Source organism: Platalea leucorodia, assembly GCF_965183815.1.
Source record: "Platalea leucorodia genome assembly, chromosome: 2".
Taxonomy (NCBI): Eukaryota; Metazoa; Chordata; class Aves; order Pelecaniformes; family Threskiornithidae; genus Platalea; species Platalea leucorodia.
In genome coordinates, this window is record NC_138824.1 from 26,316,783 (window position 1) to 26,343,008 (window position 26,226).

The 26,226-nt window shown below is 36.2% G+C and overlaps 1 protein-coding gene across 4 annotated transcripts in view; it reads left to right on the top strand.

Moving 5' to 3' along the window:
• Window positions 1-26,226, top strand: part of NBEA (neurobeachin) — a gene marked incomplete at its 5' end in the record, with an annotated part of 522,572 nt that overhangs the window by 447,405 nt on the left and 48,941 nt on the right. For all 4 annotated transcript variants that reach the window (XM_082332788.1, XM_082332786.1, XM_082332789.1 and 1 more), the window contains 2 exons: window positions 5,177-5,296; window positions 15,957-16,109. In XM_082332788.1, coding sequence (XP_082188914.1) covers window positions 5,177-5,296; window positions 15,957-16,109 — 273 coding nt within the window. The remainder of the gene's footprint in view (window positions 1-5,176; window positions 5,297-15,956; window positions 16,110-26,226) is intronic.

Genomic DNA, 26,226 nt, shown 5'->3' on the forward strand with positions numbered 1-26,226 from the left:
AAATTATAGTCTAGTCCAGGAAGAGGAAGGGGACAATAAGAGACGCAGAGAAATGCTTTTGTTATTTTAAGAGATTGGAGAAGATTCATAGGAAGAGATATGTTACAGTAGAGCTTTTAGTAGAAAGTGACAACAAAATGAGATTGAAAGAGAGGAGTGGAAAGTAAAATCATGGGAGAAGACTGCATAGACCAAAGAATAAAAGAAAAGGGAAAGAAAAAAGAGAGAAATGGTGAGAAAACAAACAAGCAAACAAACAACAACAAAAGCTATGTCAAAAAGTATACTGGGAATGAGATAGTCTAGATAGAAGCAGAACAAAACAGTATAGAGTAATGAGGATCCAGGGGGAGAAACTACGTGCCTAGACCTCTGTATTGGAGGAAACAGTAGTTGCAGTAGGAAAAGTAGTTTCAGCCACTCTGAAGTATGTATATATAGAGTTGTGTAATTGCCACAAAACCTTAAAAATGTGTTTAAGTCTTGCTTTTTGGCTCTGTCAGATGCAATCTGGTTCCTGTCAGTTCTCTTCAAAACATTGCTTGTAATATCATATTTCTGAGTCAATTCTGTGATAATCTGCTCCCTACTGCCTTATATTTCTCTCTGTTGCTTTCCTTTATATGATGCATCAGGTTACTTTTGTAAAAGGCACTTTATGCCTTAGCCTCGGTTCTGTCCTGTTTAATTGATTTTGATATCATCAATCTCTGCCTCCGTTTTGTCATGCTAGAATTCTGAAAGATCAAGAAAAAATCCTCTAACTAGCTTCACAAGAAAGTAACTGAGCCACAGTCTAGAAATATTTAATGTTATAATTACGAATTAATCTTGCATGATCTCCAGAAACATTAAGTTTATATCCAAAATCAACTATTTCTTGAAAGTGATCAGCTTTCTTTCTAAGTTGAGGAGTAGATTATTAAAGCTTAGATAACTACTTTACAGAGATAGATAATGAATGCGAAAGTCTACTGTATTGTTCAGTCAGGTTAATAATGATGATAAAAACTAACAGAGAACGCCATGATTTGTCTACTAGTGCGTTCTTCTCCTTTGAGGTGTTACTGAAATCAAACCATGATTAAACATTTTTGCACATCACACATCTTTAGATTTAAATCTAAGAAATCCAATTTATTCCTTAGGAAATCTGAGCCAACATCACCCACAAGTTTGATCCAGCAAACAGAATAAAAGGTATTCTGGAAAGGGATGCACTGTTCTTTTGCCACTGTTCCATTTTTGTATCAATGAAATTAAATATTCATAGTTTATGGGTATGTGACCTTACCACCTCATTTAAGAGTAATTTTTTTCACGCACTTTCCATGTGGGCCAGTGAATATTTGAATTGTAGTAGGTAGAATAGTTTAAACAAAGAATCCTACATCAGAATGCCATATATTTCAGTGACTTGAATGTCGGCCTGAAAAGTAGATAGAAGAAAACACAGAGGTAGACAGAAGAATTAATTCTGGCTTGAATGTGAATATCATCATTGTTTTCAGATTTTTAGGCGAAATAGGCTAGAGCTATGGCACAACTGGATGCTCTCTGTAGTTGCTGTTGAAGTTGTGTTTGTGTGCATCAGTGACATCATCATTGAAACAAAAACAAGTATTAGAGAGCATAATTCTTTAACCTTGTGGTCAAGAAGTTTGCAGAGAATAATTGATTTCCAGTTTCTGTTGCAATAACTAAGTACTTGTCCAAGGTAGAAGAAATTCTGGATTTATTGTGAGACATGTCTGATTGAGCTGAAACTAGTTTTTAGTGAGATTCAGATGTGCGGAGGACTTGAAATCCTCTTGTAAAGAGAAGTGAATCTGAGTCTCCTATTTGGTAGGTCTGAGGAGGACAGTCACAGATATATCAGACAAAAGGTGTACGTCACTGACAAAACCCCCAATACTCTCCTTTTCTCCTCTTACAAATGGCTGAAAAGACATTTTTTTTTGATATAAGATGTCTCAGAATGACACATCCCTTACTCTTTCCTCCCCTACTCCCACCATAAATGATTCAAATGGGACTGGGCACTGTTAAAAGGGGGATGAAGGGAGACAAATGCTGTTGAATAGAAAAACTATTTGTTCCCACAGCTCAAGCTTGTATTCATTGTAATCAAGTACCCCACAAATTTCTCTTCTTGTTGGCAGTGAACGAGGCGTGAATTTTATTCAGAATATTAGGAACAAGTGAGACGGGGTTATAATGAAAACATTGTGCAGCTTTATAGCTTTCACAGCAACAAAACCTTTACATGAAATGACAGTAATTGGTATCATAGAATAACAGTATTTAAATGAGTATATTGAATACAGATATGAATTGTATTTATATAATATAAGCACTTGACTTTCCAGAGAATAAAAATTACCTTAAAATTATGTGAGAAGTCTGAGCTAAAGCAAGTGAAAGCTCTGAATCTCTGCTAAGGATTAAAAATCCAAAAAGATAGGCACAACAGGTCATAGCAGGATAGCATAATAGGGCACCCTGTAGTGCTTAGCTATTGAAAGTTTAATCCTTGATTATGAATTTTATTGCTTTTGTATATTTGTCTCAGATGCTTAAAATAATGTTGTGATGGAATTTTGGATTAATATTTTTACATAATTTATTGTAATTACATCATTTTTCTGGTTTCTGCTTTTTTTTTTTTAATCCATCAACTGCTTCTGATTTCAGAACCTCAGCAGTGACCCACAGTCTACTGCACAATGATATTTACAACAAATGACACGTATCTTATAAAGAAAAAAAGTGATAGGTTGGGGTTGGTAGAAGACAGAATTATTTGTGCTCAGGTCAACAACATATAAAGTTATTCAGTACGCGTAAGCTAGTAAAAGAGCATAATTTGCAAAGATTTCTATTGCAAATATATACAGAGAATTGGAGGGTGAGAATTTAGTTAAAACTAAAATAATTCTAATGTTGAAAGAATATAATTTGATATTAAAATTATAATATTAATAGAATTTTAGGCTAAATTAATATAATCCAGTTCCTGTGTATATAGTTTTCAGTTTGCTAGCTCTGGGTCTGAATCATACGCTTTTTCATTTATATTTTACATGAAGTTCACTGTATGAAGCACTGTAAAATCTAGACATACAAAAACTTGATTTTGTTTCTTTCAGAGTTACAATTCATTGTAATACTTTTATGTTGCATACCAAGGTGAGCTGCTGTTAAATTTTAATATTCTATTCAAATTATAAACCTCTTCCTCACTTGCCATGCACTCTTTCAATACTCACGAGTGCAAATAAAGTCATTGTACAATGGGAGTTAGGGTCCTCCAACAAGAAATGATATTGATTATTTTTAAATTTAATTTAATTATTTTTAGTTAATTATTTAACATATACTAGGATTCTCTGATGGGAATAAATGCACTGATGAAAGTATATTTCTTAGATTGTTACCTATTCTTTTGAATATATCTTTTTAATATAAATCCCCAATGTTTTAAGAGAAAAAAAGACATGGAAAAAAATCCACCATTCAATTAGCAGTAGAATGTCTTGCATTATTATAATGAAAATGATTCCATATTTGCACTAACATACACTGAAAGTTAAGATACTGTCCCTGGCTAAAAAAAAAGAACAAAAAAATCTTTGTTCAAATATAAACAATTCCCTTAAGCTACTTCAAAGGTACTGGCATACTATGATGACAATGAGAGAGCTATCCCATTCCTTCTCCTTTAGAGAGAGAAACTTAAGAGTTTTTCTCTTTTTTGAAAGAAAGTAGCCTGTGTTGACTGTTGTGTGTGATAGAAAAGATTGATTGGGAAGACACATGGAGTGAAGATTGGAGAAATAGTCTCTGGAAGTCTGAATTCCCTCTTTTATTTTCCTCCTCTTTTTGGATTCTTTCACTAGCTTTGCATCCATGCTTTCCTTATGTATATTTTAATTGCTCTCAAATGCTACAGAAAATGAATTACTTCAATCCTCTTTAATCTTGGGTAATTTAAGCACAATGTGTATAATGTGACATAATTCCTTCAAAATTTCTTTATTAACGGAGGAGTTCGCTGCTTTGTTCAAAAGTTTCAGAAAAGGAAATAGAGGATATATATAATAAAATTCAAATAGTAGATGGGTAATACTGTAATAAGACTTTGGCAAAAAGAATCTGGTGATTATGAACTGCCTTGACTAACGAAATTTCCAAATGATCAGAACATGCAAGGAAATAAATTTGAGTGTGAATTTAATGAAAGGGACACTTTTTCAAACATTCCCCATCAGACTTTGGCAAAAAGGAAGAAGTAGTTTCCACCCATGTGGGCATATTGCCAAATATTAATTGAATCAGAGAGCTAATGGGGTGGTGCTGGAAAACCAGGGAGTTGGCAACGATCTCAGTAATCAGGTTCTGCTGTCAAATTAAGGATTTGGTCCCCTGTTAACCCCTCCTCTGCAGTGGAATGCAGTGACATAAAAATGGGTTCTCCAGATGAAGACTTGACCTCTTCTTACCCAAAAGTTAGTTGCTGTTTCCATTTAGTAAGTATTGGGAGTGTGTTTTCAGATAGAATTAGCAAAAGTAAAAACTTTAAATATTTAATGTCTGTACTTCTGCCCCAAAATAATGCTAAAGCTAAATATTTTTAACCATAGTCAGCCTCATAGCGACCATACAGCCATTCTGCCCACCATGAGGCAAAATGGAACCTCCTGAGGTCTTTTAAATAAAATGAAAACAAAAGGAAAATCCGGGAGGGAGGGGGATTTTTTTAAGATTTTATTTTGGCATACCATTTTATAAGAGGTAAACAAAGCATGGTAATATAAATAACACAGAGAGTGTTTACAATGGTTGGAGTGAAGTAGGCAACCATCACGAACTGGAACTAAGCTACATAGGTCTGCCGCTGATGGGTAATTAGTCTTATGGAAGAGTGCATGTATAAAATGACCTTTCCTGCCAGAACTCAAGATTATGTGTGCAAAATGTGTTAGTGCCAATAAATGTACTAAGATATTCAGTACAGATACTCATGCATAGATGTAACTATGAGGTGCCATATTTGTCGTTAATTCGGCCTTTATGAAGTATTTTGATCTGCAAAAGTCATTTGGATTTCATTAGAACCCTGCTGCATTATTCCTTCTGCTCTTTTCTTAATCTGTCTTAACTTCGTTGTCTATAGGAACCCTTTACAACATTCTTTCTAAATGCAAATGATGGCAAATTTGACCACCCAGATCGAACCTTCTCTTCAGTAGCCAGGTCTTGGAGGAACAGCCAAAGAGATACCTCAGATGTGAAGGTAACGTATACATTAAATAAATTGATAAATGTGCTTTTTTCTTTTATGGTATTTTGCTTTATGTAGGGACAAAGAGGGTTTTATATTTCATATCTTTATAATCAGTACAGTAGGGATAGTTTAAATAAAAGGTAGATGTTCTAACAGAAACAATCAAAGATTCTTTGAAGTTGAGTGGACAAAAGGTGTTTTGTTTTTAGAGAAAAACAACCTAACTGATCTAATTTAGATCAGATAATCAGGAGATGGAGAAAAGCCCAATAAATTGTTCTTTCCTGCTGTTAACTCAATATTTGGCCCACTCCATAAAACACAGCAGGAATTGGATTTGACCTTAAAGTGTCATATTGTTATAGCTTGCCTAGCTCTGGGTTTGCATTGCCTGGGGCAATTAATAAAGCATTAATGACAAGACCCATTTAAAACGTTGGCTTTTCTGTACAGCTTTAGCTTTTACTTGACTGTGCCTGGGGATATTATACAACAGTACGCATTAGATTAAACCAACTTCTACATGATATACAGAAACAGCCGGAGAGCAGGGTGATTTTACTGTTGTTATTCCTTACCTATTGTTAAATACAAAGGGTTATTGTTCATATACATGGGACCTTATCAGAAAGAACCCAAATTCTAATAATATTTTGAATAATATGGTCCTTTCTTGATTCTCGTTTTCTAGTAATAAGGTAGGCAAAGGCTGCAGTATGTCATTCATTACTCTTTTTTTAAACTTTATTTTAAAGTGAATATATCTCTCTTTTGTTTTGATACTGCCACTCATACTAGGAAATGCTAAAGTCAAGGTCGCATTACCATTATATTTTTTACTTAACTTGACAAAAGAAGACGATGTAAATTTGTTGATTTATTTTTATTCCAGAGCTCCTGTTTGCATAAATATTCCAGCAGTTTCAGAACTGTATGTGGGCAAACCATGTTGTTATTATTCCGTTATTAGTTAGAATAATGAATTTTAAATTGTATGGCCAACTTAACATATGGGAGATAATACGTTTTAAAGAAAAGAAATTAGTTTAAACCTCTTACAACCCATTTCATGTTTTTTTATGCTCCTCTGGAAGTCAATAGTATTTTGAGTACTATCACTGTTACCTTTGTAAGAAAAACAAAGGAAGTTTCAGAACTCAGAAGAAATTCAAGTTAATAAATACCTACAATATTTGAAATGCAGCCATTTCTTCAAATTCAAAGTGTTGACATTTTTACAGTTTCAATGAAACCTGGTTTTCCTGGTATTCCACCAGAATATCTGGGAAAATGGCCTCCTAGGAGTGGGACTGAAACAAAAGATAAGAGTCTTAAACAGAGGAATAAGGGATGACAGTTGGAAGTGACTGTAATCTTCTTGTCTGGCTTTACTACACAGGAGGAGGGCAGTTAAATACATGAAGGCATTGCAAAATATGAACTAATATCTGTGGACAGACGGAGGGACGGTATTCAACTAGGATATATAATTAGTGAAAGCATTCTTCCCAAACTAGCAACCAGATGAGTTACCAGTAAAACAAAGAACTAAAATGTTTGTATGAAAATACCAGGAGTCTTGTGAACCATGTGGGGCAATTTAAACTCCTGCTGCCAGCTACTGTAAGGACGCAGGAATTACGGAGGGATAACAGTTGCATTACAAAATGTATTTGTGCTAAAAAAAATCCAAGTTATTGAAATAAAACAAGTATTAAAAAGATGCTCAGGACCAAGTACTCACCTTCAGAAAAGGAAGGCAAAAGGTGAAGATGTGGGGTAGCTATGTACTTTAATGTCATTGAATTTAAAGAAGGGAGTTAGGGATAACTTGAATAAAATAGTAACAATGAAGGTTCAGAGTTACATTGGGGCAAAGATTGTAAAATAATGTATTCTAGAATGCATTTGGGAGTCTGTTGTAGAGCCCCAGAGTCAGATTTAGAAATATATACATTTCTGTTATGCCATTAGAAAGAGAAATACTACTTGGAGCTAAGTCATTACAGAAAATCTAATATGGGAGGCACAGATGAGGTATGTTAGCCAATGAATGTTTTCTCCAGATAATCCCTGACCTGTCTGTTCAGGGATACTTTAGGGATTAAAGATGCTGTTTAAAACATGGTTTTGTTAATTAATGAAGATACAGGGAAGGTGGGTTTATAAATTAACCTTGAATTGATTTATTATGAGTTGATTCAGCTTAAGATAAAAATAGATAAACAAAAGCAGATTCAAAAATAACCTAAATCTTTAAGGGACGCTAAAGCAAATAGAAAAAGTTCATAAGCTATCTAAATAAAAAAAAAAAGTTAAAAAAGGTAGAAATGAGAGGAGATTTTTTTAATGTATTTAATATCAACATTCAATGCATTGCATCATCAAATTAATTTATTATATACTGATACAAAGCCACTACTGGAATAAGTCTACTGAAGTACACTTCAGCAGCCTAAGCAATATATGCATTGCTGTTTTCTGTTCAGTTTAACAAGGAATCTTGAAGATTAGCAGGATGGCAGAAAGCTTATAGTGAGACCAAAGATATATATCCTTAACATTTTAACAACTGGGGTATCTCATGGCATCTAAATCCCACCTGAAATAGTCTGATTAGTCATTCATTTGTTTCAGAGCTCTCATGTTCTTGGAGGACACAAGTTTTTGTTTTTTCAATGTTCAATTTTTAGTATGTAGTCATGATGGATAAAGCAAATTCTTAGTGCTTCCTTTGCTGGGAACTAGCTATTGGAAGTATATACTCAAACTAGAGGGAGCGATAAGAAAAGCAGCAAATGTGTTTAAGGAGTTGGACAGAGGAAGAAAAATGTGTGTATATGTGGGGTAATTAATGTCTAAAAGTGAAGACATGGTATCATAAATGCTATAAAATATGCAAACATATGAAAGGGAGAAGAATTGTTTGTCAGGAAACAAAGAGGTAAACCTCAGAGGAAAGGGATCAGAGTTGAAAAATGCTTACTTAACCAACAGAGTACAAAAAGTTAAAGTGGAATTGAGTATTCTCTGAATTTGAATATCCTCACAAGGGGAAGTAGTGAAACCCTTATTTCTTGAGCTTCCTAGAAACATAGACTGGCAAAGCACTGGAAAAGCATCAGGGACAATCATGAATTGGCAAGAGGATGCGCTAGTTGACCCTTTAGGCCCTTTCCATTTGTAGAGTCTGTGTTTCTTAGCGATAAATCAAGAATGAGTATAGCAGCTAATTGTTGCTGTTGTTTGTTGCTTAAGATCTTAATGAACTCATTTCTCAATGCCATGACATCAGGGCCAAGTTTTCCCTGAGGCCTCAGAGTTCATTCTGCAAAAGGATGGGAAACTGAACTATTATTAATACTAGAAATACCCCAGTTTTTCAGATTAGTTGTGCTACTGCTTGGAATGCCTTACAGGTTTTTAAGCACTTTAATCAAGTTTTCAGGGACTGGAAAAGCGGTGAGGCTTGGGGAACCACCAAGAAAGCCCCTCAAAATTTCTACCCATTTTGCCCACTCTCCTAAGAGCAGCAACCACTGTCTTGCACAGCAAAAGACCTTCAGCTCTGAGAGTGTGAAATATCCAAAAATTCATGTTCAGCTGTCTGGTAACTTCTAATATTTTTCTAGCAGTCCTGTGAGAAAGTAGATAGTGTGCAGAAGAGAAGATGTATAGAGGTTGCATGTGAGTACAAAATCTCAAAGCATGTTCTCTGTCAAAGTGTTCTGCATATTTGTGTAGCTTCTTCTGGCTGCACACAGTTATAAATGGGGGTCTTTGACAGTGTGGATTCCCATGTGATATACACGCTATAAATTGTTTTCCCACCCTAAAGATTTTTTGAGTCTTTATAGTAAATATTAGGTGTGTAGAATATGGACTATCCATCAAAGTAGCAAACTTTCAAAACTGTTAAGAATAGCAAGTGTTCATTATTCATGTATTCCTTATCATATATTTGAAATTCATCTGAGCTGCTTTAAGTACATTTAATCTCTGATCTCACTAATCTCATTAATTACTGTGGCACAGGTTACGAAATAATTTAAAAACAGTGTGTGTAATGAATTAATCTGACATTCTTCAATGCTGTGTATTGTAAGATGGCCATAATTTTTGCTTTCAAGTACCATATTAAATAATATTATGAATTCCCTTAATTCTTTATTAGCAAGGTCTAATTAAAAATAGTAAATTGGGACTTTTAAGCAATGCAGATACTTCCCACAACACTGTTCTTTTGCAGCCTCAATGTAATTTTAAAGGAAGCATCCAAATCTTTTTTAAAAAATGCCACCTTAAAATTTAAAAAATAAATACCTGACATTTGCAAAGGAATGTATATCTCTTTAGGAAGCTGCAATTCTGTGAGTCATTCTCCTTTTTTCACACACGTGTCCTCTCTGGCACTCTTGGAGAGTTCACATACATAAAGGGAGAGAGAGAAGGAGGGAGGGGAAAGGGAGAGAGGGAGAAACAGAGAGAACATGTGAACTCTCCTTTGGAACTAAATTGTTTCACATTGAGCTAATGAAAATAAGGCTGTGGCACTAGTTTGGTCAGTCTGAAAAACAAGCCGTAATTGCCACATCTTGAATTGTAGCAAAAGATACACCACATTTGAAAAATGTAGTGTATGATAGATTATTGCTCAATGGATGATTAAAGATCTACTTAGATAATTTTGTTCCATGCATTTGGTCTGTTTTGGTTAATTTTCAAAGAAACCTGTTCACTACAGTGGATGAAACAGAATTAATACGGTATGTGCTATGTTGGAGTGGTAACACACAAGGGAGAACTTGGATAACAGAGTTTATTTTATTGTGTCTCCCTTTATCAACATTGACCTTCTCTCAAGATAATCAGTACAAGCTGGAGGAAGAATGAACATTCGCAGAGTGACCTTTGAGGAAACAAGTCACCCGGAAATGACCATAACTTGGCCAGTCAGCTTTCACATTTTTTCCTTTCCACCTCCCCCCAGCTCCAGTTTTTGGTAACACTGACTTCCCCAGAACCTCCTGTTCAGGCACTAATCTTTCCTAATGCCTCTCAAAATTGTTATATTACTTTTTGAATAGTGTGTTTAGAAGTTAGATAGGTAGCTCTGACAAAATGTCATTAAGGTGCCTCAGTGTAAATTAACGCAGTTAATGGAAGTACTCATGACTGACTCGTTGACCCAGTACTAGGCTCTTGTGGAATTAATGGATGCCAGGGGATCAACCTTTCGCGAGGAAAAGAAAGAAAGAAAAAGAAATGGCAGCTTTAAAACCTTGAAGTGAACTATATTAGAAAAGTGAAAACGTCTGGGTTGGATTTGATTTCATTGGGAGGCCATAAAACGGTATACCCTTAGCAAAACATATTAAACAGAAACGTCAGATTTGATGCAAGTGGTGTACAGTTATGATAGTGTTAATAGTGGTCCTCTATCACCCCAAGACATATTTTTAAAGTTTAATTTCTCAGCAGCTTGGATTTGTCACAGGCTTGTAAATTAGAAAATGCATTTGGGGATGTTTTCTTATATGAAGACACAAGGCATATAATACTGTTAACTATACCTTGGGGTTTTAGTATAGCTATTAAAATAAACTAGAGATCACATTTACAGACAAGAAATGTCTGTTACAATATTCATTTTACCTTTTTTTTTTTACACTCCTCAGTAGCTTTACTGCATTGTTCTTCATCTGAGAAGAGCCAAGCTTCTTGGGCAGTTTGAAAGGTAGCTGACTATTAAATGATAGAAAGCTAACCTGTCTTATTAGAAGTGTGAATGAAAGGGGAGCAGAGGAGGTTACCAGCTTGTGAAATGTCAAGGACAACTAGACAGAAATTACTGCAAATGGATTTAGATCACTAGAATCCCTATTTTTATTAACTCTTTGAACTCTAGATATTTATTGTGGTAAGAAATTACCCATGACAGGTTATGTAGTCGGAAAGATTTATTTAGAACCTTTGATATGTTTTGGTAAGAGCAAAGATACCACTAAGATTTACTGAATTATATCAGTTACTGCAAAATTATATATCAATCAGCTGAATGGCATATAATAGCAATATGCATCTAAATTGCTTAATTGGCCTGTGAATATTTTAAAAATACCAGACTTTCAAAAAATATTGGTCTTCTGTGTCTTTTTTCTTTGCATTCCCTCATTTTATGCCTGCAAACTGACATAACTTCTGGGGAAGTTCTTTTATGTTGTTATTTTTTATATTTTCCTTCATGTTTTGATTTACACTGACTGACTCAATGTTTGTAGCGTAGGAAGATAATATTTTAAGATTCGTCTTTCATGAACATTTGTAGCGTGAAACATAAACTTCTCAAAATCATGGTAGCTTCAAACAAGCATTCCTTTGCGTAGACCTGGCTTTGCATTGACCTTTTACCACTAGTGCCACTGAAGGTGCAATAGGAGTTTTAAGGATCCACTTATCAACTATTCTGTCTGTCAAGTGGAAAGCAGACTGGGAGACAGAAGGTCCTCTGTGTCCCATCCCCTGATGTAAATACCATCACTGAGATACGTTTTTCCCCTGCTAATTTCTGTGTCTCCTTGTCCCTATCTTCAGGGTGAATTTAACAATGACCCTTCTGAAGTATGAAGCTGATGATTTGTAAGAAGCTATGTTATATGGCAAATTACACTGTGCATAAAAATGAATGAAAAATAGCAGATCCTGTCAGAAAAGTATGCAATCTTAATCTCTGATCTAAAGACCACAGAGGTTGATAAAAACATTTATTTTTGGCTTCTGTGTGATGAACATGTGACAAAATATAATAAGGCCAAAGTATATATAGGAGTAAGTTAAGTTATGCACTGTTTAGAAATAATTCTACTAGCTAGTTTGGGGAGGTTAAAAGAATATTTTACACATCTGTAACTAAAACTTAAGCAATGTAGCAATACAGAAGGTAAAATCATTGTCCTGCATTTGGACTTTTAGGAGCTGAAAGGCTGTAAAGCTGGTAGGATAATGCTTTCCAAGGTGTTAGGTAAAATGTCCTCAGATGAAGAATACTGAAGTCAGTTGATGGAAGGATTGTGGAGTTGCTGTCACTCAAATTCTGGGACAACAGGGTAGACAGATATCTGGCAGGAAAGATGGTATAGCTGAACCTCTTCTGGAATGGAGGAATGGGCAAGGTCACCTCTCCAAATGTGACCCTGAAACAGTTAGATATTTGAGGCATCTGTTCCCTCTCCTTAACAGGAAAAGCACCAAAAGAGCTGTCTCTCTCTAGCCGTAATCTTTATTAGAATATGAACTGGCACAAACCCACTTATGAAACAAAGAAAACCCAAACTCTGACTGAGAAAAATGTAAATAGGTTTTGAAAATAACTCTAGCCCTTGCTAGTGTTATCCTTTCCTTCATTCTTGTGTTCATTCTCGCAACTTTCAGTGGCTTCTTGGTTAAAGGAATTCTCTCTGGGCCCCAGTTGTCATCTTGCCATCTCCGCTGAGGTTCACTCCTGTCTGCTCCTTCTTTTTCCCAGCAACCTCCCAGGCTCCATCCTTGCTGCCTGCTCTCTCCTTGCTAATCCTTCCTCTCTCTGCTTCTCCCAGCATGTACTTCTCCTAGCAAAGCATGCTCAGAGGCCCTGGAGAAGGGAGTATTTGCCTTTCCATCCTCACCCAGTGCTTGCCATTGGCATGAGGTAGAAGAGACAGCTTCTTCATTTTTTCCCAGCAGAATAAAGAGTGAACACATAAAGCCAAATCTTTCTATCACACTTCTCTAGATTAATTGTATTTTCTATGCTTCTAAGTAGCTAAATACACATTTTGAAGGCTTTTCCAAATGTTAGCAAGTTCATATCTATGGGTGCCACATGTTTGCATAATGGGTCCGTGTTTTAGTATATATTCATTCATTCTCTAGAAATGAGAAAGGGATGGATTTATCCGAGCTATTTTTAAGTGTTGTGGTTTCTTAGTCTAGTCAATAGTGGAGACAGCAAAATTGCAAGAGGAATATCGAATGCTACCAAAGAAAACTGGATGGTTTATGCGAAGTGTGGGAAATATGTAAGTATCTGGGAAAGGTCACACGCGACATTTCATATCTCAAGAAAAGGTTCGATTCATGCTGAATAGTACTCTAATAAGAAAACAAAATTGTAGGCTGCACTAAAAACAACATTGAAGAGAATGCTGAGACTATAACACAGTGGGCTTATTGCATTTTTTTGAAATACTGTTAGCTTTGTTACTTTGACTAAAAAAAAAAAAATACTACGAGATGTGTAACTGAAATTATTAGGGTTCTAGAGAGAGTGTTATTTGAAGAGGATTTAGAAGTCTGGCACTGGTTAGTTTCCAGAGCACAGGAATAAGACACGTCAAACTAAACATACACGATACAATAAATCTTATGAAGAAAGTTAATCGCATGCTTTCTATTTATTCTACTTCTATTTATGTTTTCTGCTATACCAGACAAGGGAACATTAAATTATACTGAAAGCAAATAGTAACAAAGATAAAATTACTAAATGGAAATACCATTAAAAATATTCAGTGACTTAAATCCCTTTGTTTCAAGATACCCCTGAAGTCAGAAGTTAGTAGAATTCAGTTAAACACTAGATGTGTCTCTGGGTAGCACAAATCTTTCAGATACATTAGATGTGAAAGTTCACAATTAGATCCTAGGGCATTTAAAACTGAAAAAGGAAATTTAAGAGTTAACACATCTTTGATGGAATCAAAAACTTGCTTGCTATTTGACATTACAGATTAGCACACCACCATGTTGCATAAAAAATGGTAATAATTAAAAACAGTGGTATGTTTCAAGGTTTTTATGCAAAATAGAAATAAACTTTGCTTACTTTTTTTCTTTAATAAATTCTGTTTCATTTGAATATTGACTTTTAATTTAATTTTAACTTAATAATATTCTGTCATTCTGAGGTCCTTATGAATTTTTCCTTTCTTTAAGGCAATGCTCTTAGTTTATCAGTGATTTGTATGGTAGCACATGTTGGGTTGTGGCCAGCTCTTAGTCCCAAGTTAGTGGTAGTTTGTTGAGCTCTAGAAAGATGAATGTCTAGTTTTCTCCAACTGCAAGGATTGTTCATTCTTCTTTGGGCTCCATTAGAGAAAACCAAAGGGCTTCCTCAGGAATGTGAGAGTTAATGGATCCTGTTTAGGGGAAAAGGGAAAAGTTTGCTTTTAGAAATACTCTGAGTAAATTAGAGGTATATAATCAAACTTAAGATTGTTAGTAAAATAATCTTTTTCTTTTAACCTTATAGGATATTTAGGGTTGCTTTTAGTTTGGCTTTGCTCTAGCTGCTGTTTTATTATTTACTGCATGTAATATTTTTACATTTTTTGGCTTTTTGAAATTACAGCTCATTTCATAATAATCTATTCAAGCTCAGGCATGTCTCACTTCGTTAGTTTTTTGCACCGGTTAGATATTGATTGGCATTGCATTTTAGCCTAATCTGAATTCAGACTGTTTTTAATATATTAAAAATGGTATAAAGCAGCAAGTAAATTGCCTCCCTAAACGTACTTTAAATTGTAACATAAATATTTTCTTTTCTTTTCTTTTCTTTTCTTTTCTTTTTTTTTAAATGAATAAATTGGAAAAGACCATCTATGTTTTAACTGCTCTATTCTCTATGGAGTTGCAGATCAGATTTAATTAGATAAGTTTGTGTCTGCAGTTTGTTATTTTTCTTTTATGCTTTGCATGTCTGCAGCCTTTGAAAGGACCACAAAGAGACTCAGGTTTCAGGTGCTGTGTCATCAGTTTTGATCATGTTACACAACTGAATGCCATAATGCTTTTAACAATGTAATTTAGTGAATTTAATCCATATCTGGATATTAGAAAAGAGATAGCAGGCTTTAAAGCTTTTTTGTTATTGCAGTTCAATACTTACTGCTAAAATAATAGACAGCAACAAATGGCGATATTTATTATGTCAAAATGCATCTCTATTTAGCTATCCTGGAAATTGGGAAAAACTTCACACCCTAACTTTTCTATAATGTATTAAAACACTGCAGATGATCTTTGCTACTCAGTTATTGATCTTTCATAGTTTAAATATCATGTATTTCTGTTTTAAGAACATTTGTTGTACTGACATATTTCTCTCCATGCATTTTTGAATTCTTCTTACAGTAGAAAAATTCATTCACTCTGAATTCTTTTTCCTTATATAGGTAATCAAATTGCCACCTTTTCTTACACAATTAAAGAATATAGAGAAAGTAAAATCAAGACAGTGTTATATCAGCAATTCCCCCCCCCTTTAAATAGTTTAGTTAAATAGTGATTAAAAAATCCAACATATTTATAGTTTTGAAGGCTTAACATACAGTTTCTAGTACCTGTTATTCTGAAGAGGTCTCCTTTATTGATATGCACTGCTTTTCCAAAGTTATGCTTTTCATAAAAACAGATATGAAAAAAACAAAGATTGAGTATTTCATTTTGAAAAATATATTTGACCATAAGTACAAGAAAAAAGATTATAAAATTTCTTAAACAAGTGCACAGAAACATAAACAAAACCAGGAGTGCTTTAATGTGTACTACAACAGAACCTGATTCTAGCAGCACCATTTAGCATCTCTGTATAAATGTAAAGTCTCATTGTCTGTCTTCTCCTTGCTAGGAGTTAATTCCAGAGTTTTACTACCTACCAGAGATGTTCGTCAACAGTAATGGCTATAATCTAGGAATCAGAGAAGATGAAGTTGTTGTGAATGATGTTGATCTCCCCCCATGGGCCAAGAAGCCTGAAGACTTTGTCCGTATCAACAGAATGGTAAGCTGTGCTTTAGTTTATCCTGAGTAAGGAGTTCTGTGTTTTAACAAGCTAACCTAATGCTGGTTTTCATCTCTTTGGAATTAGATTTATAGAAATAAAATAAAAAGTGAAAGTGAATTTCCATTCTGTCTTGCTTGACAGAAGTCTTTATTTTACAATGGATTTTCTTTCCATGTGCCCAAATCATGGAAAATGAAATTCAGTTGTTTACTCTCTCATGAGAAAGCATCAGATGGGCATGAGCTGGACAATACAGGATAGCCTGAAAAATTTAAGTCTGTTCCTCCTCACCACCTATTACATCAAAAAATAAAAGGTTATTATAAATGCTGGTATCTTGCAAGGTATATTATATTCCTTACTCGACTGAAGCTATGCACTTCCTATTCATCAGAGATGAACTGGAAGTGTAGAAATGTGAACATAAACCAACAACTGCAGTCTCTGAAGAAATTTTGCAAAAGAACTGCTCTGATATAAATCACGGTGGAGTCTGCAGAATTTAAGCATGAAAAACATTTATCTATGTATGTTGTATATTTTTTGCTTTAATTTGATAGAGAATGATTTTATTAATGTGAGAGTTAATACATATGTATGCTTCTAGTCATTTTTAGGTAAAACAAGGTATATTCTGATGGTTTGGCCAGCAATAGTTCAATTTATGGTTCTGTTCTGGAAATGAGTCTTCCTTAAAATGCATATTGCTTGTCTTGCTTATAGAGTCAGGACTTTACATTCAATAAGCTATGGGCTTCCATACAGTTGCAGAACTGTTCAGCTTGTGCATTATTCCCTATAGTGCTTTTGTGGTAGCATTGTAAGTCTAGCAGTGTTGGTTTTCTTCTAGTAAGTTTGGCAATTTAATTTCAAGAACCGTCTATTTAAAGAAAATTCTTCTTCAAGAGTTGATAGAAAAAATAGCCATGTGAAGTTCAAAAGAATAGAAGAATACCATAAAAATAAACCTATTCCTAGATGTATATGATTTAGAAGTGTGCTCCATTTAGAAGAGTAAATGGTTTGACTTATGCACAGCAGTCTCCTAAGGAGGCGATATCAACCTCATCACTTGAGACATATGAAATGCACTACACAAAGCATGAGAAATGTGTTCCAGGGAGCAGTCCTTCATTGGCAGGAAGAAACTGAACAACATTTTCCTTCTTTTTCTTGGCTGATTTCTCTTATAGCTGCATATATTGTAATATTCTTTCTAAAAACAAGTAATTGTCACAGCTGGTGACAATAAATTCAAGCGCAATTTTACTAGCAAAGAAGGAGGTGGATTCAAAGGATCACTACCCTCCATTAGCATTCTCAAGTGTGGGATGCACAATCACAAGTACGTGCCTCCAGAGTGCCCATGTTGCTCCACAGAGCCCTTTTTTGGGTTGTGATTGTGGTTAAACCCAAACTGGGCCCAGAAGTAAGCATACTAAATTTGACCAAGAGGTTTAGTTTTGACATCTGTAAGAACAGAAGTGTGATACCTTAGTAAAACAGGATAAACAAGCTGCCACCTATTGGGGAATATAATGAGAGATGCATATTAATGACTTCCTTTGGGAAATCTTATAAAGAATGTTCCTTCTTGGATCCTAAATTGTGTTTCTCCATCTTTCCTTTCCACAAAGATGGAATGATTGATAGGAGCATAAAAGGCACTATGCGATAAGAGATCACTTGAAGAAAAACTTTAGCTTTGGTTTATTTGATTTCTCTCATGCAATTTCTGCTTTTTAGAAAATAGAATAGGAGCTCTCTACAGAAAATTTTGTGTTAGGACATTTATGGCTGTTAAAGAAAACAGCTGCTTGCATGAATTTAGAGTACAGCATTTATGCCCCTTCAGGACGATACTTTCAAGAAAGGCTGGTAGTTAAATGCTGGAAATACCTTTTAAATATTAAGCTGTAATAGCACTAATGAGTGATTCTGTGTATGCGTAAGTATACCCAGACTGCCATGTGACAGACAAACCAATGTAAGATTAGAGTAGTATTAGAATTACAGGCTTAAACTAATTGAGAACTTCACAGATTTCTAAAATCAGAAATGATCTCCCTTATGTATCATACCCTTCCTATACTGTCTTCCACCCCTGTCCCCACAGATGTGAGCATCATGCCATTATTACACAGTTTTGCCTGGAGGCATTTTGTGCATGGCCCTTATTCATCCCAGCATCTACTTTTAGCAAGAGCATGATCAGTAGTTAAAATTCAGTTCTACACAGATACATGCTATCTTCAAGTGAGCTGCCTGATGAAGTTCACAAATGATAATAAAGTTGGGAATTGCCTAGAAAACAGGAGAAAGAGGCATAGATTTATTTGAATTAGATGCAGAAAATAATACACTGAAAATCACCTTGGGAGGAAAGAATTAAAGATATTCAATAGGAAGCAGAAGTCTGGAAACAAAAATAGTACCAAAAATAGAGCACTAGCAAGGGAAGGGTGACAATGAGCAGCAATTAGATTAGATAAAACTCTATAATTCTATATTCACCAGAAATAAGTGTATTTTGATGCCATCTATGGAGAATCATTGCATCACAGAGGATGTAAACAGTTGTACCTGTCTATTGTCCTTTTGAGACTGCACCTGGAATATTGGTTTCACTTCTGGGCAACTAGACGACAGAAGAAGTATTTACACTTGGATGGAGTTCAGAGGATAGAAACAAAGTGAATAACTTTGGGATGTTCAAAGAGCATGATACACGCATAGGTTTTTATAAAGCTTATTATAAAGTAGCAAGTAGCTAAAGAAGGATAATCGCTTTCACAAAAATGCAGATAGTATGTGTAGTAAGAAGTAATGGAATTACATTTTGAAAGTATAATAATTTGAATGTGTAATAATTTTTCAGAAAAACTTCCTCACGTAGGGTTTTATTAGTGCATACAGCAAACTGCCAGTATGCTCTCTTTTTGGTCACTTGAACTAGACTGGTCAAAGTAAGGAGCAAATATAAAGGGACTGCAAAGTTTGACATTCCCTACCTAATGTCTGATTCCATGTTTTGAACTGGCCAGCAGATGTATTATTCAGTTAGGTCATCCCCAGGCCAAGCTTTGGCTGTTGTACAAGAATCTATCTTGAGAAAAAAATAATAGCCTGGGTGTGGCGCTGACGTGTAAAACACAGCAAGCTTCTGCAAGCCTGGAATTTCTACAGCAACTTAGCAAAGCAAGTAGAGAACATGTTTGCAGAAAAGCCACAGAAAATTGAGGAATATTTCCAGTAAGTGTTATCCTGATCCCTTGTCTAATGAAATCAGCAGTAGTCATTTCATTTCAGTGGAAAGGATCCTATGTGATACTGTGTAACATAAAGTGGGATCTTGTTTTTCCTTACCTGACAATATTTTCTTCTGTTCATACATGTTTTTTGCTTGCTGCAGGCATATAGAATGTGTAATTTTATGTGGGAATAAATACAAATCTTCATGTACCGCCTAGTTGCACATTTATAAACGTAAACATTTTCTTTAAATAACAGCAAGAATTTCAGCATTTCCTTCTGAGACTTACCAAAGCAAGTAGAGAACAGCCTAGAAAACATCACAGAGGCAAAGTGACATAAATCAACATAATTTAAGCAATTGGTTAACAAGCTTTACCAAAATTCTGTGCATATTAATAAACAGCAGGCAGGGGTTTTGGTGTTGTTTTGATTGTTCAGCTGGGTATTTTACACTTCTAACTAAACACAGAAATGGAAGTGGATATGGTTTTCCATCAACAGAGATTCCTTTAAACTTGTGAAAATTAGACTTATTATAAAGACAGGAAAAGACATTCGGTCAAGTTACTTTTAAGACCTATTACAGTAGCTTCTAAAGCACTCTGTGTAAACATCAGGGATTGTTGTAGCAGTTTTATTTATCCATACAAAGCTAGACTGATTACTACGGAGTTACTCATGAAACATTAATAAAGCACTATGTTCAATGCTAACATGATTATGGTCTGACCTCGGTGATGGCACAAAGGACAGAGGCAGAAAGTGTCTCTGATAACATTACCCTAATGCTGGGCTCATCAATCATAATCTCCCAGTTTACCAGGAAAAAAACTCCACGCATAAAACCTTCCACAGATGTGCATCTGTAGTCCTACTCAGCCTCTCAATCCCCACAGACTTAGAGCAGTCCTGAGAGCCAGAAATAGAACAGATTCAGTCAGTAAGTCAAGCATGTTAAATCAAGGCAGGGAACACCACTGTGAAACACTGAAGCAGAGCTTTTATAATAAGCATTCTTTAGTTTTGAAATAAAAGATGCAAGATTGTGTAATTCAAAGTTAATTATAATGATATTTTCATTATGGCTTATGCACATATTAAATTACAAATGACAGCGTTGAGTAAAATGCATTCACTATAAATTATATTTTTGAGAGACTAAATGGTGTCCTGTTTTTGTTATACATATTTTGTTCCTATTACGTAACTGTTACTAAGATTGAATTTTCTTTCTGTCTTTGAAATGATTTATTTGTGCTCTTCTGCTGCCAATTACATTTTTGTACAGTTCCCTGGCTATTCAGAAGCATGCATAGTATTTCATAATTAAAAAGCTTCTTGAATAGTCATTAGAAACATCTATTATGAAATCTCTGTGCTATGAGGATCTGAAGATTTATCTTTTCTCCTCACCATTCAGCAGCAGTTGACATTCCTTTTTTACCAGATAAGCAGTAGATAAGATTTGATATTACTTCCTCAGTAGTATCTTTGATTTTGTGTCTTGCCAAGGTTTGTTCTCAATGCAATTAAAACTCATTCAGCTAACGGGGGTTTCAATCTAATCTGGAATTGGCAGTGTTTTTTTTTTTTTTTTTTAAACTTTCTAAATCGCTGAAGAATCTTATTTACATCTTGAAGATGTTCACATAAGGGATCAGTTTCTGTGCAGAGATGCCTGAATAACCCAAATCTGTAGAATGCATTTCTGTGTCATTTTTATTAAAATATTAGTTTAAATGAATGCAATGAATTTCAGATATCAGTATTGCCTGTTTTATTTTATGACAAGGGTCAAAGATTTTACTCCAATAGTCAGTACAAGAAATGGTAAATGAGGCAGAGAAATATTAGCTGGAGAGAACCTGTATATTCAGTGGCTGCAGAGGAGCACGGATGTAACGGGAGAGAAGAAAAACCCAGCTCACAGGCTGAAACAGCCGATGGTCTGTTACTGAACAGATCTACAAAACCGAAGTGTCTCCGAATAGTTTTAAGAAAATATTTTTAAATATACTGAATATAAGTTAATAGCAATATACTGTGGTAGGAGTTCTTGGAGAGAAAGACAGCATGCAGGTATGGAGAGGAGGGAAACAAGGCAGGAACTGCAGAAACAGGAGGGGCAGGTGCAGCTGTGGTCCAGACGAGGGGCAGCATCAGAACTTTCCTCTTCTTTGGTGACACAAAATACCCAGGTAACACAAAATGTTGTGTTAGAAAGAGGCTGGAATAGCATATTTTATCAATCCAGAACTCCTGATACTTTACACAGCATATAGTGTGCATTAAAATAAAAACCAATGCCTCCTACTGGAATTGCTGTAAAAAATAATTTTAACGTCAAATTAGGATGAGTGGAGAGGAAAGTGTGCAGCATCCATACTGCACAAAGTCTGAAAAGAGCTATAGTGATTGATCCTACTAAGCAGTAACTTGGCTTATATTAACTTTATTTAGTTTATACATAAACATAAACTTACTAATACCTATTTATATTTTACAACAGCTACAGGTCGGATTTTAAGCCTGTGGAACATGTATGCATACACTTGCCTGCAAACACACAAAAACCACAGTACTTCGAAGTATGTATATGGTAGAGTTATAATAATGCTTGCGATTTACTTATTAGCAATAAAAGTCACTCAATTGAAAACAGTAACGTGAGAGACTCCTTCCTCAAAACAAAACAACATGAAAAAATACTGACTGGAATGCTGCTATTTGAAAATGAAGCCCTAATCACAGTGGTTCAAACAAGTTCAGTTTGAGAGTGCCTGAATAAAACTGTTTTCTGTACATTTTAATTATAATAGAAAACAAGCTGGATATTAACTCATTTCTGTTTAACAGTAAGAATATTTAAAAACCATAAATAATATTGTATAATTATGTACGTAATAATTATTATTGCTTTTCTAAAAAATAAATTACTTTCCTTATATTTCAGATTTAAAATATGCTCAAAAAATTAAAGCCCCCAAAATGCTTTAAGGCCAAAATGTTCTTGAAAAATGCTGCTCTTTAGGGCCGTCACCAGCCTATATTAAGGATATTATTGTTATCTTTTTGTGTATGTTGTTTCTACTGTACCTACAAATTATTTTTATGCAGAAAATTCCCTCACCCTATTCCCTACTGAGCATTGAATATTCTTGAGAAACCAAACGATGTACTGTTGACAGTGAACAGCTCATAAATTTTCAGGAGGCACTTACATGGAGAGGGAGCAGCCTGTGCATTAGAGCAAATTAAGGAGACGATTCTGCAAGTATCGCATGAGCAGCGTTGCAGAAGTACTTGGGAGAAACACCAGCAAACCAGGTCAGACCTGACATCAGAAGCTTTCTCCTGACTAAAATGAATCCAGGTTATAAAGCACAGATCAGGACCCCCGTACCCACAGAGGGCCAGGTAGGGCTTTGTAGACTTTTGGTGGCCCATTCTTGAGTACACCCTACCTATTGTTCGTGCCCAGTGCCATACCCCACAAGACACCCCGATGGGGAGGATGTGAACTTCACACAGCTAGAGGCTATGTGATGCTAAGGCCCATGCAGAGCCATTCTCCTTTACAGCTCTGACTCCTCCCTCCACCTTCCACTCTCATCTCTGCCCCAAATTCCCCACCACACTGGTCTCCCACCACACAGCACCTGGCAGATGCAGCGCTCTTAGTCCCCTTGCTACCACCAGCATCCTCACAGCCTCCCTGACAGCAGTTCTTCCGACTTCCAATTTTGTGTGGAGTTCTGAAATTTATAGTTCAAAATAATTAAATTCACTCCTTACAAATTTCCCCGAAGTTTCCCCAAGAAACTAAGGTTCTTCCCCAAGGAAATAAGGACGCCAAGGTTCTTTAAAGAATCATTAGACCTATAAACATAGTACAATAAATCTGCTCAAAGAATTGGAGATGAAGACATGACATGCTACTGTTAAAAAGTAGCTCATTTATTTAATAAGTTATTAAAGAACGATTCATCCATGTGAAATAGAAGTTCTCCAAACCTGCCAGGGTCAGTAAGGCCTTCTCTGGAATGACAAGCTGCTGAGTAAGGGATGGTCATGCAAGTAGAAATGGCCTCAGGGAAACATAACATAGGCATTCAACTCTCCTAACTTTGAAGGGCAAAGCAATTGTACCCCCTGTGATGAGCAAGACTGGCAAACTGATAACAATGGACAAGGAGGCGGCTGAGGTACTCAACAACTTCTTTGCCTCAGTCTTCACTGGCAACCTCTCTTCCCACACCTCTCGAGTGGATGGACCACAAGGCAGGGACTGGGGGAGCAAAGTCCCTCCCACTGTAAGAGAAGATCAGGTTCAAGACCACCTGAGGAACCTGAACATACATAAGTCTATGGGACCTGATGAGATACAATCCAGAGTCCTGAGGGAACTGGCTGATGCAGTTGCCAAGCCACTCTCCATGATATTTGAAAAGTCATGGCAGTCAGGTCAAGTCCCTGGTGACTGGAAAAAGGGAAACATTGCACCCATTTTTAAAAAGGGTAGAAAGGAGGACCCTGAGAACTACCGACCTGTCAGCCTCACCTCTGTGCCTGGGAAGATCATGGAACGGATGCTTCTAGAAACTATGCTAAGGCACATGGAGGACAGGGAGGTGATGTGAGACAGCCAGCATGGCGTCGCCAAGGGCAAGGCCTGCCTGACCAACCTAGTGGTCTTCTGTGATGGAGTGACTACATCAGTGGACAAGGAGAGAGCTATGGATGTCGTCTATCTGCATTTCTGTAAGGCTTTTGACACAGCCCCCCACAACACCCTTCTCTCTAAATTGGAGAGGTATGGATTTGATGGGTGGACTCTTCAGTGGATGAGGAATTGGTTGGATGGTCGCATTCAGAGGGTAGTGGTCAATGGCTCAATGTATAGATGGAGATCAGTGACAAGTGGTGTCCCTCAGGGGTCCGTATTGGGACCAGTATTGCTTAATAACTTCATCAATGACATAGCGAGATCGAATGCACCCTCAGCAAGTTTGCAGATGACATTAAGCTGAGTGGTGCAGTTGACACGCCTGAGGGACAGGATGCCATCCAGAGGGACCTGGACAAGCTCAAGAAGTTGGCCTATGTGAACCTCATCAGATTCAACAAGGCCAAGTGCAGAGTCCTGCACCAGGGTCGGGGCAACCCCCAGTATCAATACAGGCTGAGGGATGAAGGGATTGAGAGCAGCCCTGTGGAGAAGGACTTGGGGATACTGGTGGATGAAAAGCCAGACAGGAGCCAGCAATGTGCTGTTGCAGCCCAGAAGTCCAACTGTATCCTGGGCTGCATCAAAAGAAGTGTGGCCAGCAGATCAAGGGAGGTGATTCTGCCCCTCTACTCTGCTCTGGTGAGATCCCACCTGGAGCACTGTGTCCAGCTCTGGAGTTCTCAGCACAGGAAAGAAATCGACCTGGTGGAGTGGGTCCAGAGGAAGGCGATGAAAATGATCAGAGGGCTGGAACACCTCTCCTATGAGGAAAGGCTGAGAGAGTTGGGGTTGTTCAGCCTGGAGAAGAGAAGGCTCTGGGGAGACCTTATTGCAGCCTTCCAGTACTTAAAGGAGGCTTATAAGAAAGATGGGGACAAACTTTTAGCAGGGCCTGTAGCAATAGAACAAGGGGTGATGGTTTTAAACTAAAAGAGGGTAGATTTAGACTAGATACAAGGAAGAAATTTTTTAGAATGAGGGTTGTGAAACACTGGAACAGGTTGCCCAGACAGGTCGTAGATGCCCCATCCCTTGAAACATCCGAGATCAGGTTGGATGGGGCTCTGAGCAACCTGATCTAGTTGAAGATGTCCCTGGTCATTGTGGCAGAGTTGGACTAGATGACCTTTAAAGGTCCCTTCCAACCCAAACTATTCTGTGATTCTAGCACCAGGGAGAAGATGTTAGAGGTGATAATGGGTGAAATATGCTCATTTGACCAAAGCATTTATTTTTTCAAATTTACTGTCCCACCTTTAAATAGTCAAAAGTTTTGTGTTTTTCCTGAAATGCTCTCCATATTCTAGAAAGAACAATGCTGTTTTTGACCAAAGCAAATGCCTAACAATGTTTTTGTTAATTACTTTGTAATAAATAAATAATAGACACAGATGCAAAAGAAACTTATAAATATGCTGAGTTCAGAGAAGGAAGAGAACAGTTAGGCTGTTTGCTGTAAGTTGGTCAGAGATGGATGCTGGAAAGACAACAGGCTTTAAATTCTATTTCAAGTTTTATGACATACAAAGGAACATTAAAAATGGAGCATTTAAAAGTTAGGAAATGCTTTATTTATGGTTGCTGTGGCATGCTTAATTTTATCCTTGCATGCTAACATCCTGCATGCTAAATGAGGTAAGAATCCTATGAAAAAGATTATATGGGATGATGTAGTTGCTGACTATATTATGTTGCACGCACACAATACAATACAATTAAGGATCTGGCATTTCTTATTTATTCGGAGACATGCTTTGAAAAGAAATAGTATTAGTTTAATAGTATTTAGTAATAAGTACTATTAATGCTATTTAAATAATATTACTCGCAATTTACATATGATGGCCTCTGATTTTGAAAAGGAAACAACAAATTTTTATATGGTTCTCTGCAACATGTATTTGTAGCTTCTTATGGCATGCTGAACCTAAGCCCTTGAAAACTGAGTTACATGTCACCTATTAAGCTTGAGCCTTCCCGTCCATTTTCTTCAGAAATAAGTCACTGGTTTTGACAGAAAAGCATCCAGTTTTCCATCAAAACACAGAGAGTTCCTCCTCCACATGGAGCATTACAGGGAGAATGTCTGAGGAACGATTGCGTGATTACCCAGGGAGCCAGACCCATGTG